General features: G+C 41.2%; 1 protein-coding gene across 3 annotated transcripts in view; it reads left to right on the top strand.

The window, feature by feature from the left end:
• The first annotated feature begins 9,668 nt into the window (after positions 1-9,668).
• LOC307128093 (uncharacterized protein) overlaps positions 9,669-15,159 on the top strand; it is a 30,607-nt gene continuing 25,116 nt past the window's right edge. Inside the window, exon 1 of one of the 3 annotated variants that reach the window (XM_079819690.1) lies at positions 9,669-11,050. In XM_079819690.1, coding sequence (XP_079675816.1) covers positions 10,289-11,050 — 762 coding nt within the window. In that variant the 5' untranslated portion in view covers positions 9,669-10,288. The remainder of the gene's footprint in view (positions 11,051-15,159) is intronic. The other 2 variants (XM_079819689.1, XR_013816734.1) reach the window with 2 other exon arrangements.

Here is a 15,159-nt window from a genome sequence, read left to right as displayed (position 1 = left end):
TTACTAATTTAACGTTGATCCAGAGTTTGCATATTTGCCAATTTGTATATTAATGTTCTCAAAAATATGCGGTGAGGGAAACATTTTACATTTATTAATTTAGCAGATGACGTTAGATGAGGATTAGAGAAGCAATTCATCCTATGGAGGAATATTAAAATGTTTTAATACACAGGCAAAAATAGAGGAAAGATATTAATTTTCAGAACATTATGCATATCATGAAGGGTTAATGCTTGCAGTGCATGACAAGTGTTTTTGTCATTTCATTTGCTTCAGTGAATTCTCTCTCCTCTCACTTCCGTTCTGCTCTTTTTTTGTCTCCACTGGTTTTACTCTGAAAACAGTCTCAAATGCAAATGCAATAGAGAATCAAGCTGAAAGATGTCCCGTCTCTCTGTCTCTGTCCCCATGAGATGTTCACCTCCATCTCAGAGAGAGATTTTACTAGAATAGAGAAAAGTGACATCTTGTCCTTTCATTGGTCTTTTGAGTTGGCCATGGCAACAGAACAATCTCAGCACTGACACACAAGACGGCGTGATGTACTTCACATTCTGCTTATTATCATCATCATCATCATCATCATCATCATCATCATCATCATCATCATCATCATCATCATCATCATCATCTGTTTCTAATGGTCAGTCATTTATTCAACCTTTTTTTCCCCGTCACTGTTGTTGTTCTTCAAAATCTTATTTTTAATTAAAAAAATTCCGTTAAGACATTTATAATGTTACAAAAGATTCTATTTAAAAAAAAAAAATGCTGTTCTTTAGAACTTTCTATTCAAAGAATCTGAAAAATTACATGTAGTTTCCGCAAAAATACGAAGCAGCACAATTGTTTTCAACATTGATAATAATCATAAATGTGTCTTGAGCAGCAAATCATCATATCAGAATGATTTCTGAAGGATCATGTGATTCAACCTCATTCAGACGTCAAGGTGAAAGAATGGTCACGCCCATGTTTGGAGTAACTATCCATAAATGGGTTGTTACGTCTGACCCAGGATCTGTGTTACACAAAAACTACCCAAACACTGGGTTGTTACGTCTGACCCGGGATCTGTGTTACACAAAAACTACCCAAACACTGGGTTGTTACGTCTGACCCAGGATAACAAAAAACAACCCAAACACTGGGTTGTTACGTCTGACCCGGGATCTGGGTAATACAAAAACTACAACCCCAAATCAGAAAAAGTTGGGAAAGTATGGAAAACGAAAAAAAAAAAAAAAGAAGTGATTTCTAAATTTACTTTGACTTGTATTTCATTGCAGACAATATGAACACAAAATATTTCATGTTTTGTCTGGTCAACTTCATGTCATTTGTAAATATGCATCCTTTCCTGTTATTCAGACCCGCAACACATTTAAAAAAAAGTTGGGTCAGGAGCAATTTAGGGCTAGTAATGAGGTAAAATGGTTAAATAATGATGTGATTTGAAACAGGTGATGTCAACAGGTGATTGTAATTATGATTTGGTACAAAAGCAGCATCCAAGAAAGGTCTAATCCTTTAGGAGCAAAGATGGGCCGAGGATCGCCAGTTTGCCAACAAATACGTGAGAAAATTATTGAAATGTTTAAAAACAATGTTCCTCAAAGAAAGATAGGAAGAGTTTTGGATATTTCACATTCAACAGTGCATAACATAATTAAAATATTCAAGGAATCTGGAGGAATTTCAGTGTGTAAAGGACAAGGGCGCAAGCCGAAGCTGAACAACCGTGATCTCCGATCCCTCAGGCGGCACTGCATCAAGAATCGTCATTCATCTAGAAGCGATATCACCACATGGGCTCAGGACTACTTTGGCAAACCTTTGTCAAGTACCACAATACGTAGTTACATCCACAAATGCCAGTTAAAACTGTACTGTGCCAAAAGGAAGCCCTATGTTAACAGTGTCCAGAAGCGCCGTCGACTTCTCTGGCCTCGGAGGCATCTGGGATGGACCATCACACAGTGGAAACGTGTACTGTGGTCAGATGAAGCAGTATTTCAGGTATTTTTTGGGAGGAATGGACGCCGTGTGCTCCGGACCAAAGAAGAAAAGGATCATCCAGACTGTTACCAGCAACAGGTCCAAAAGCCAGGGTCTGTCATGGTATGGGGTTGTGTCAGTGCCCTTGGCAAAGGTAACTTGCACTTCTGTGAAGGCACCATTAATGCTGAAAAGTACATAGAGATTTTAGAGCATAATATGCTGCCTTCAAGAAGACATCTTTTCCAGGGACGTCCATGCATATTTCAACAAGACAATGCAAAACCACATTCTGCACACATTACAAAGTCCTGGCTGCGGAGGAAGAGGGTTCGGGTACTTGACTGGCCTGCCTGCAGTCCCGACCTGTCTCCAATAGAGAATGTGTGGCGCATTTTGAAGCGCAAAATGCGATAACGAAGACCCCGTACTGTTGCCCACCTTAAGACTTGTTTGCAGGAAGAATGGGACAAAATTACACCTGAAACACTTCATCACTTGGTGTCTTCAGTCCCTAAACGTATTTTAAGTGTTGTGAAAAGGAATGGCAACATTACAAAGTGGTAAATGCTTTACTATCCCAACTTTTTTTGAAATGTGTTGCAGGTCTGAATAACAGGAAAGGATGCATATTTACAAATGACATGAAGTTGACCAGACAAAACATGAAATATTTTGTGTTCATATTGTCTGCAATGAAATACAAGTCAAAATAAATTTAGAAATCACTTCTTTTTTATTTTATTTGCGTTTTCCATACTGTCCAAACTTTTTCTGATTTGGGGTTGTACCCAAACACTGGGTTGTTACGCCTGACCCAGGATCTGTGTAACACAAATTGACCCAAACACTGGGTTGTTACGTCTGACCCAGGATCTGTGTTACACAAAAGCTACCCAAACACTGGGTTGTTACGTCTGACCCAGGATCTGTGTAACACAAAAACTACCCAAACACTGGGTTGTTACGTCTGACCCAGGATCTGTGTTACACAAAAACTACCCAAACACTGGGTTGTTACGTCTGAAGACTGGAGTAATGATGCTGTAAATTCAGCTTTGATCACAGGAATTACAGTATATATATTTAATGTCTTAATATTCTGCTGAAATCTTTTCTCTTAAACTACCTCAATGGACAAAAGAAAATATCGACACAGTGCAGAAGCATAACATCACTCAACTGGTCTCCATAGGAACATCATTCTGTGACAATAACAGTAACACTCAAGAAATCATAATGGCTGGTCAAAAATAACCACATAAGCAGGACTAATTCTGAATATGTGGAGAGAGTTTCACAAAAGCCTCTGCATTAGTACGAGAACGCCAGCGGATTCAACCTCATTCAGACTTCAAGGTGAAAGAATGGTCACACCGATGTTTGGAGTAATACCAATAAATTATACATGCTCTTTTGTGTCGGGAAATGCTTTTAATTTAGCTAGAAAGGAAATATGACACAGAAAAAAGCAGATTTTGGGAGTAGAGTTTGATTATGGCTCAGTCATGCAGAAGATGCAAAACTACATGATGCAAAAAAAGCCTTTAGGGGAAGCTTTTAGATCTGAAGACAAAATGTACACAGCTGGTTCATTCCAGGCTCAAAGGAGACACACACCCTGGCGTTTATACACCACTGGGAACATTCAAAACTATTCTTATTAATAAAAGAATTGGTAACACTTTATGTTGATGGTCCCCTATAGACATTCTGTTGACTATAAGAAGCGTTGCACCCTCATGTCTACAAACTCTCATAAGAGTATTAGTAGACGGTCTACTTAATATCTACTAACACTTTATTTTGATGCTCCTCCAACAGATATTCTACTTAGTAAATTTAACTTTGCAAGTACATGTCAACTTACTCTACTAACCCAACAGTCTACTAATACTCTTGAGAGTTACACTCAAATTTGGTTGTTTTCAACTCAAGGGCTGGATAAAAATAGGACACATGTTGGGTTTATTTAACCCAGCACAATGGGTATATTTGTTTTTTACTATAATACTATCTTTTTTTTTTTTACTTAATACAAGAATTAATGTTTATGGATTAACTTTAATTAACCCAAACACTGGGTTGTTACGTCTGACCCGGGATCTGAGTAACACAAAAACTACCCAAACACTGGGTTGATACGTCTGACCCAGGATCTGCGTGACACAAAAACTACCCAAACACTGGGTTGATACGTCTGACCCAAGATCTGTGTAACACAAATTGACCCAAACACTGGGTTGTTACGTCTGACCCAAGATCTGTATAACACAAAAACTACCCAAACACTGGGTTGTTACATCTGACCCGGGATCTGTGTTACACAAAAACTACCCAAACACTGGGTTGTTACGTCTGACCCAGGATCTGAGTAACACAAAAACTACCCAAACACTGAAAAAATAGCCCAAAAGTCTCAACCCAGGATTTGGGTTAGGGTTAGGGTTGGGTAGAAAAAAATAACCCAAGGTTTTTTAGAGTGTAGTTGACACGACAGGTGCAAAGCTATTCATAGGCAACAGAATTTCTAAAGGCGACCATCAAAATAAAGTGTAACCAAAAAGAAAATACACATTTTAGATTAGAATACCAATAATTTACTTGTCATTCAAAACTCATAAGAATATGATTTTTAGCTGCACTATATTGGATATAAAAGCACTATGAAAGCAGCTGTCAAATCACATTCAATTCAAAACCAGGAACCAATGACATCTGATGTCAAACCGACAAATGTTGAGCTTAAAACTGGGTCTGTTCTTCACACAAAGCAATCATATGACTTCCGAACACTTGGAATATATATATATCTATATATATTTATATATGCCTTTTTGTCCTTGACATGCAGCTGCTGGTCATAGCGTGTGTCTGTGGGACAGAAAAAACTTTTTGAAACAGGTTTAGCAAATTTGCTCCTTGAATCCTCCATGAGGGTGAATGAGTGAAAAATGTTGGGTGTGCTGCTCGTTATTTCACTTCTTTATGAGCTTATAAAGAGATTTTTCAGGTTTTGAGTACATTTTTGGATATTTTATCCACACAATGATAGTGAAACAGACACGCACACACACACACACACACACACACACGTTGGGTTTTCATGTTTTATGGGGACTTTCCATAGGAGTAATGGTTTTTATACCGTACAAACCGTATATTCTATCCCCTTACACTGCCCTGCCCCTAAACCTACTCATCACACACACACACACACACACACACACACACACACACACACACACACACACACACACACACACACACACACACACACACACACACACACACACACACACACACACACACACACACACACACACACACACACACACACACACACACACACACACACACACACACACACACACACACACACACTGCCCCTAAACCTACCCATCACACACACACACACACACACACACACACACACACACACACTGCCCCTGCCCCTAAACCTACTCATCACACACACACACACACACACACACACACACACACACACACACACACACACACACACACACACACACACACACACTGCCCCTAAACCTACCCATCACACACACACACACACACACACACACACTGCCCCTGCCCCTAAACCTACCCATCACAGGAGACATTCTGCATTTTTACATTTTCAAAAAACATCACTTAGTCTGATTTATAAGATGTTTTCCTCATGGGGACCTAAAAATCTCCCCACAAGGATGAGGATTTTGGATATTGCCATCTTTGTGGGGACATTTTGTCCCCATAATGTAGGGATTACCAGTCCACACACACACACACACACACACACACACACACACACACACACACACACACACGCACACACACACACACACACACGTCAGGTCTGATATGTGTTTCTACAACCATCCCGAGTTCCCTACAGGGGTCTTAAAGCAATGTGCACCGGATTCCTATCAGAATTCCACCTTGCACACCATTTAAAATGATCGTAATGGGATCAAATGAGACTCTACTGGGTGAACTGGAATGCCTAGAGGATTTTTTTCATTCTCAGAGTCTATATGTTATGTTATACCTTAATCAGATTTCTGCTGGTCTTGTATTGGAAATATGTCCTGATACTGGACAGTTTAAATAAATCACATGTGAAGCTATAGCTATAGGAGTTTTAACTGTTTTCAAAACACATTCTGATGTCCTACAGGGGGTTTTATTTTCCAAATGATTAAAGGGTAAGTTCATCCAGAAATGTAAATTCTGTCATTAATTCCTCACCCTCATGTCGTTCCAAACCCGTGAGTATGATCTTCAGAACACAAATGAAGATATTTCTGATGAAATCTGAGAGCTCTCTGACCCCTCCATAGACAGCAAATGAACACTTTCAAGGTCCAGAAAGGCAGTAAAAACATTGTAAAAAAAATAGTCAATGTGACTCCAGTGCTTCAGCCTTAATGTTATGAAGCGATGAGAATACTTTTTGTGCGCACCCCCCCCCCCCCCAAATAACGACTTAATTCAACAATTTCTTCTCGTCTGTGTCATTCTCCTACGCTGTTGACGTTATAAATACAGTACAGCGCTTCTGGGTTCTACGTCAGAACGCCGGCTCGCCATTGGCTGACGCTGTTCACGCTGGCCAATGGTGAGCCAGCGTTCTGACGTACAACCCGGAAGTACTGTACTGGTTATACTACGTGAATAGTGTAATGTGGCGTTCACACCGGACGTGATTGACGCAAATTATTTGCGCTAATCGCGCAAAGGTGGACGCTTGAACATTTTGAGTTTACTCGCTTCATTCGCGCGTGATATTCACTGCACAATAGATGCGAATTCGCCTTATGGGCGGAGCTTCTGCCAGCGGCTCGTCTCATTGTGAAATGGCTGACATGGGCTGTGTTTACACGTCTTTTTTTGTTAAAATCTACTGTTAATGTGTGACAAAACGACTTTAAGATTTTTTCAGTCGATAATGTAGTTGTTTAAAGCTCAAATCTGTGGTTTATTTATATAAAGAGCGCCTATTTGAACATTTTATCTGGCGTTTTCGGAGTTGTGAGCTCCAGTGGATCAGCGGGTGTTCAGCGCTCATTAACCCCGGTGAGAGCAGCCTTTCCTCGGCCAGTCCTTCTGCCGCTGGCTCTGATGGCTCTGTGGTGTCTCGAGCTATAATTCGTCTTGTGTAGATCTAACGGCCGATCTTTGGTCTATGGATCTATAATTTGTTCCCTGGCAAATCGTTTAGGCTGAGGGCAAAGTGAAGTTTCATTACTTTTTTTATTTTTAGGCTATTTAACTTTACGTTAGCGTTGTAGCTCTGACTTGGAATGTTTGACTGAATTGTTTGCTTTATTTCATGTGTAGCTTATTATACCTTTTACTTATACTGTTGTATTATTGATCAAACATAAACTTGCATTTAACAAAAAGAGACTGGGTTGTGTTTCATGTCATTTAATGTTATCACAGTGATAATCATATTGTCAGATATTACAGATTTTCTCCTCATTGTTGTCACTACTAGATCAAGCTCCTGATTGGTTAACGCGGCGCGAATATCCGCCAAAGTTCAGATTTTTCAATGTGTAACACAAAAAGTGTACAAGCCTTCAGTTTTGAGTACCGTTACACCCCTAGTTGTTTATGATATATCATACAGCTATATCTATAACGAAAAAAACATTTACGAGTCTTCATATCCAGGAGATAAGTCAGTAAATACGAGTAAAATCACAGGCTTTGCTCATCCCGTGCGAATGCGCGAATGAGCTCTTGGATTTAATAAAAAATATCTTATTTGTGTAATGAAGATGAACAAAGGTCTTACGGGTTTGTGGTTGTGGTTGGGGTTCAGGAGGGTGAGTAATTAATGACAGAAGTTTCATTTTTGGGTGAACTAACCCTTTAATTTGGTTTATAAAAATTCAAATGAGCATTAAAGTCCTGTGCACATGTTGACTGGGGCTTGCAGTGATTCTGATTGATTTCTCACGTCACATTCAACTAAGCCGTTTCAAGTTTAGACAATGAATGTGACACAATCCAGGAATGTGAAGAAACGCTGATGCGGTTGAGACGGATTCATCTCTGTGGCTTTCACCGTTTATTGTCTCCAAACCAACGTCAGCAAAAAGGAATCCGCTCATTTCTGAGGAAAACTGATACCTGCGCTCAGACGACCAGAGGAAAATTTCATTTCTCAGATCAGACGCTGCTCTTTCATGGCTCGGGAGATGTTAAGTTCACATTGTCTCAACTTCGCCTTGGGATGTTTCTCCTAGGATAAAAACAGGCACAAATAAGCGTATAGTTGTCGTACAGAGCTATAAAACTAATATGGAGAGGAGTTGCAGAAGTTTAATGTTTAATCAGACCAACATCACCATGCATTTGGTTGTGTCTCAGGACAGTTTGAGACATTTGTTGGGATCTCTCTTAAAGGATTAGTTCACTTTTAAATTTAAATCAACTTTTGCTGATAATTTACTCACCCCCATGTCATCCAAGATGTCCATGTCTTTCTTTCTGCAGTCGAAAAGAAATTACGGTTTTGGATGAAAACAGTCCAGGTTTTTTCTCCATATAATGGACTTCAATGGGCTCCAAACGGTTCAAGATCCAAATGACAGATTCAGTGCAGCTTCAAAGGGCTTTAAACGATACCAGGCGATGAATAAGTGTCTTATCTCGCCAAACCATCAGTTTCTGCGAGAAACCGAGCAGTATTTATGCTATTATTTTACCTCTTATCAGACGAACGTGATCATCTCTGAGCTCCGCCATAACTTCCGGCAAGTAAGGTCAAATTTGATCGTGGTCATAGATGTATACGTAGATGCCTCATTAGCGACTGCACGGATCAGTAGAATGAGGCATCTACTATCGATATACCTATGACCACGATCAAATTTGACCTTACTTGCCGGAAGTTATGGCCGAGCTCAGAGACGATCACGTTTCTCCTGTTAAGAGGTAAAATAATAGCATAAATACTGCTTGGTTTTTTTCAGAAACTGATTGTTTGGCTAGATAAGACCCTTATTCATCATCTGGTATCGTTTAAAGCCCTTTGAAGCTGCACGGAAACTGTCATTTGGACCTTGAACCGTTTGGAGCCCATTGAAGTCCATTATATGGAGGAAAACCCTGAACTGTTTTCATCCAAAACCTTAAATTCTTTTGGACTGCAGAAAGAAAGACATGGACATCTTAGATGACATGGGGGTGAGTAAATTATCAGCAAAAGTTGATTTAAAAGTGAACTAATCCTTTAAAACTCCAGAGGAGAAACATGTGAGATTTCTTGGGTCTTTATCCCACAAGTCTCGGTTTGCTTTCCGCTGCTGCCTGGGAGAAAGAAGATAATAAAGTAGGTGTCATTTGTGGGTTTTCTTTCCAGTGGAAAAATAAAACTAAAAGTGTTTACGTCCAAGTCTTCAGAGAGAGATCTATAAACAGTGTGTGGTGTGTTGTTCATTAAATGTGTCACAAGAAGTGAATCATGACAAACAGTGCCAGTATCTCAGCTGACTCACATAAACAAATGCGACGGCGAACCCGCATTCGATTCTCAGACTCACGTGGGCTTGTGGGAATCGAGTTATGCCGAAAATCCCCTTTTCTGGGGCCGAGAGTTTCTCTCTCTCTCTCTCTCTCGTTCCCCTCCCCACCTCATGTTAGATCCTGTCTGCTTCAGCAACGTCCGAAACCCCACCTCCTCCTGTCTCTCTCTCTCTCTCTCAGGCGGCGTGGAATCCTGGCTGTGTTTAATTGCCGAGTGGCAAGATCTGAGGGAAAGATCGGGAATCACATGGAGCCGCTGCGTCTGTCAACGCTTTACGAGCCCCAACCCCGGGAGAGAGAGACAGAGAAGGTGTAGGAAGGAAGTGTTTGGAGTTTGGGAAAGGGTGAGTTGAGTCTGAGAAGGGAATTTTTACGCAGTGGGGAAAAAAAACTGAGGTGTAGAGAGAGGTGAAAGACTTCAGGAGAAGGAGAGTTGGAGAAAAAAAAAAGGAGGGAGGGAAGGAGGGAAGGAAAGAAAAGAGGCCCACCACCAGAGAAAGGGCAACAAGCTGCGTTCGTCAAGAGAACATTGGGAAAACAAGAGTAAGTTAGAAAAAGCACCGGGAGGAAGGAAGGGGGAGGTGAGAGACAAAAAGTTGGAGAGGGGAAGTGCAAAAGAGAGAGAGAGAGACTGTAAACCGCAGTGAATGAGAGAAGACGCAGATGAGAAAAACAGACGCTGTGGATGGCCTGGGTGGAGAGAGAACCAGTTGTTTTCTAAGTCGGATTTCGGACTGGAATGCACTCGGAGAACAGGAGATTTCAAACGCCTTCCTGCCACTTTTGCCCGCAGCAGGGACCCCGTCGCACACCGGGCCCCGTTGATGGATCATGTCTGCGTATGGAGTCCGGCATAGCCCCGTTCCCGAAGGAGTTGGGGATAGACGGAGCGGAGAGGATCCTAGCGTCGCCGCAGCGGCAGGTTTATGCCAAGGAAATACGGCATCCATGCTATTCCTGGGTGGACGTACCAGCGCCCAGGTGGAACTGGCCAAGCGTTCGGGAGATCCGGCGGGAGTGTGGATGCGTCCAGCGGTGGTATTACCCGGAGCTGCCACATTCATTTAACGGGGGCCATGTTTTGAAGGTCAGAGGTCAGCGGTACTACTCGTCGGATCAACACTACGGCCATCAGCGGGAGTGGGAAGACGTCCCTGCATATAACGGGCATTGCACAAGGAGACAAGTGTCTTTCCGGCATCACGAAGAGCGGCACAGCCCTGAGACCAGCAGACAATCGAGTCCCGGCAAACCACACTGTAATGGGGCAAACTCCGCTTTTTTCCCAACCGAGGTGCCCTCCAGCAAGTTGGGACGCTCGGGGCTGCAGGTGAACGGACCGCAGCGGGAAATAAGGACGTCTCAGGGGGGCGTAGGTCCGGAGAACCATGGCAACCGGAGGAAGAGCCAGGGAACAGTACGGGAAAAGATCAAACAAGTGGTCAATGAGCTCGAGGAAGTGCTGGGTGGTCTCAAACAGGTCCAGTTGGAGATGAAAGAGGTGAGGATGTTTAATACAAGATCAAAAATGTGGGATAGTTCATCCGCAATTCTGTCATTTACTCATGAATGCGTGCAATTGTTCTTAAAATTGATACATCCCCAAAATGACTAACGTTCCAAACTGTACTTTCCACTGTGGAACATAAAAGAAGATCATTTGAAGAACATCGAGAACCAATCAAATTGGACCTTCCATTGTATGAACCAAGACATTTCTCAGAGTATCTTCTGTTCCACAGAAGTTATAGGTTTGGAACGAAAAAAAGTGAAATGATATGAGATGAGTTTTCTTCATGCATTCAAATAACTAGATTTGCCACTGATTTTGGGTTCACCATATTTGAGATGGGATTTTAGTAAGAACAGAGACGGGATAAGATCAAAACTTCATCGTGTTTAGCCAGGGGAGATATATAATCTGTGTGTTCTCAGCAAACATCTCTATTCTGAAAAACAGCAAAACTAAACATCATCTGAAAGCCTTCAGAACCCAAAACACACATCTGCCAGAAATGCACGGTCAATTATATTCAGAATCAGCAGAGCTGGAGACGTTCCACTGGGAGCTTATTGTACAGGGGAATATTGTATTTTCCGGATGGGAAGTGGACAAGTCCATCACAAAGGCCAAAGAAAACAAAATCTTAAAATCAATACCTAAAAACTGCTTAATATGTGCAGATCGACATTAGCAATAATGGTCTGCCCAGGACGTAAAACATTAATTGAATTATTTAGATGTGTTTCAATGGATGCATCAAGACTCCCATTAGATGTAAATGACAGCAGCAGGAAATAAAGTCAGTAGATTAATGCATCACAGTGGAGGAAGCCAAAAGTTATTTTTATGACATCTTTACTTGATGTGAAGATTTGCTCAGAACAAAATTCAAAAGGTGAAGGACGCATACTCTATATTATCTCAGGATAATATTCAGAGTCATTAAAGTCAATGAGACTTTTTCAAAACCCTGATTGGTTTGTTTGAGAGGCGTGACATGTCAACTTCTGACTCAGCCTATAACGTGTGTTTAGGGGCGGGACTATGATTGATTAATGACAGATGGCTTTAGAAGCGTCTGGGAAACTTCTTTGGAAACCTAAAATGATTTCGAAAGTTGTAATCATAACACACTTTAGTTTTTCCAATTATGTTCATTTTTATTTTGTTTCAGTTTACAAAAAAAAAGCATCATTTAGTTTAGGGTTTGTTGCACTCTAAAAAACACTGGGTTAAAAACAACCCAAGGGCTGGGTAAATATAGGACAGAACACATGTTGGGTTAATTTTACCCAGCAAATTGGGTTGTTGATTTAACCCAGCATAGTTGATTCATTTTTACTATAATACCCCCTGTATATTCTGTATCTTTTTTAATAAAATCATCAAATTATAAAAACTACCCAAACACTGGGTTGTTACGTCTGACCCAGGATAACACAAAAACTACCCAAACACTGGGTTGTTACGTCTGACCCAGGATAACACATAAACTACCCAAACACTGGGTTGTTACGTCTGACCCAGGATAACACAAAAACTACCCAAACACTGGGTTGTTACGTCTGACCCAGGATAACACAAAAACTACCCAAACACTGGGTTGTTACGTCTGACCCAGGATCTGGGTTACACAAAAACTACCCAAACTAGGGTTGCGCAATATATCGGAATATCGCAAATATACATAATCGCAAGGGCACGCAATATCTGAATGATTTTAATAAGCTACTTCAACATTGTGAAAAGTGTACGTTTTAGGTTGATGCATATAGCAGAGAATAGACTGAGCACACGACTGTTACTTATGTGACTTGCTTGACGTTAAAAAAAGTTATTAAACGCAATAACTTGCGAAAAACAACTCCTTGAAGTCTTGTGCTGTCTGCTGTCTGACACACACCGAAACGTGACACAAGCCTTTCTTTTTTCCGTGTCTTGTTACACACTCGAACTGTCAAAATCAAATACACACACAGTTGTGTCAAAATGGCTGTCTTGATGAGTATTCATGTAAACAAAAAGTCGGTTATGCTATCAGTTGGGGAAAGAAATAGATTTTACACACTTAAAGCAATATCGTATCGCATACCGAATATCGCATTATTTAACAAGGATATCGCATTTTTCTTCAATATCGCACAGCCCTAACCCAAACACTGGGTTGTTATGTCTGACCCAGGATAACACAAAAACTACCCAAACACTGGGTTATTACATCTGACCCAGAATAACACAAAAACTACCCAAACACTGGGTTGTTATATCTGACCCAGGATCTGGGTTACACAAAAACTACCCAAACACTGGGTTATTACGTCTGACCCAGAATAACACAAAAACTACCCAAACACTGGTTTGTTACGTCTGACCCAGGATAACACAAAAACTACCCAAACACTGGGTTATTACGTCTGACCCAGAATAACACAAAAACTACCCAAACACTGGGTTGTTACATCTGACCCAGGATCTGGGTTACACAAAAACTACCCAAACACTGGGTTGTTACATCTGACCCAGGATCTGGGTTACACAAAAACTACCCAAACACTGGGTTATTACGTCTGACCCAGAATAACACAAAAACTACCCAAACACTGGGTTGTTACGTCTGACCCAGGATCTGGGTTACACAAAAACTACCGCAAACACTGGGTTGTTACGTCTGACCCAGGATCTGGGTTACACAAAAACTACCCAAACACTGGGTTGTTACATCTGACCCAGGATCTGGGTTACACAAAAACTACCCAAACACTGGGTTATTACGTCTGACCCAGAATAACACAAAAACTACCCAAACACTGGGTTGTTACGTCTGACCCAGGATCTGGGTTACACAAAAACTACCCCAAACACTGGGTTGTTACGTCTGACCCAGGATCTGGGTTACACAAAAACTACCCCAAACACTGGGTTATTACGTCTGACCCAGAATAACACAAAAACTACCCAAACACTGGGTTGTTACGTCTGACCCAGGATCTGGGTTACACAAAAACTACCCAAACACTGGGTTGTTACGTCTGACCCAGGATCTGCGTAACACAAAAACTACCCAAACACTGGGTTGTTACGTCTGACCCAGGATCTGCGTAACACAAAAACTACCCAAACACTGGGTTGTTACGTCTGACCCAGGATAACACAAAAACTACCAAAACACTGGGTTGTTACGTCTGACCCAGGATCTGCGTAACACAAAAACTACCCAAACACTGGGTTGTTACGTCTGACCCAGGATCTGCGTAACACAAAAACTACCCAAACACTGGGTTGTTACGTCTGACCCAGGATAACACAAAAACTACCAAAACACTGGGTTGTTACGTCTGACCCAGGATCTGCGTAACACAAAAACTACCCAAACACTGGGTTGTTACGTCTGACCCAGGATAACACAAAAACTACCAAAACACTGGGTTGTTACGTCTGACCCAGGATCTGCGTAACACAAAAACTACCCAAACACTGGGTTGTTACGTCTGACCCAGGATCTGGGTTACACAAAAACTACCCCAAACACTGGGTTGTTACGTCTGACCCAGGATCTGCGTAGCACAAAAACTACCCAAACACTGGGTTGTTACGTCTGACCCAGGATCTGGGTTACACAAAAACTACCCAAACTAGGGTTGCGCAATATATCGGAATATCGCAAATATACATAATCGCAAGGGCACGCAATATCTGAATGATTTTAATAAGCTACTTCAACATTGTGAAAAGTGTACGTTTTAGGTTGATGCATATAGCAGAGAATAGACTGAGCACACGACTGTTACTTATGTGACTTGCTTGACGTTAAAAAAAGTTATTAAACGCAATAACTTGCGAAAAACAACTCCTTGAAGTCTTGTGCTGTCTGCTGTCTGACACACACCGAAACGTGACACAAGCCTTTCTTTTTTCCGTGTCTTGTTACACACTCGAACTGTCAAAATCAAATACACACACAGTTGTGTCAAAATGGCTGTCTTGATGAGTATTCATGTAAACAAAAAGTCGGTTATGCTATCAGTTGGGGAAAGAAATAGATTTTACACACTTAAAGCAATATCGTATCGCATACCGAATATCGCATTATTTAACAAGGATATCGC

The sequence above is a fragment of the Gobio gobio genome (genome assembly GCF_949357685.1).
Source record: "Gobio gobio genome assembly, chromosome: 6".
Lineage (NCBI taxonomy): Eukaryota > Metazoa > Chordata > Actinopteri > Cypriniformes > Gobionidae > Gobio > Gobio gobio.
The sequence above is the reverse complement of the archived record's forward strand: the minus strand, read 5'-3'. Positions and strand labels throughout refer to the sequence as shown.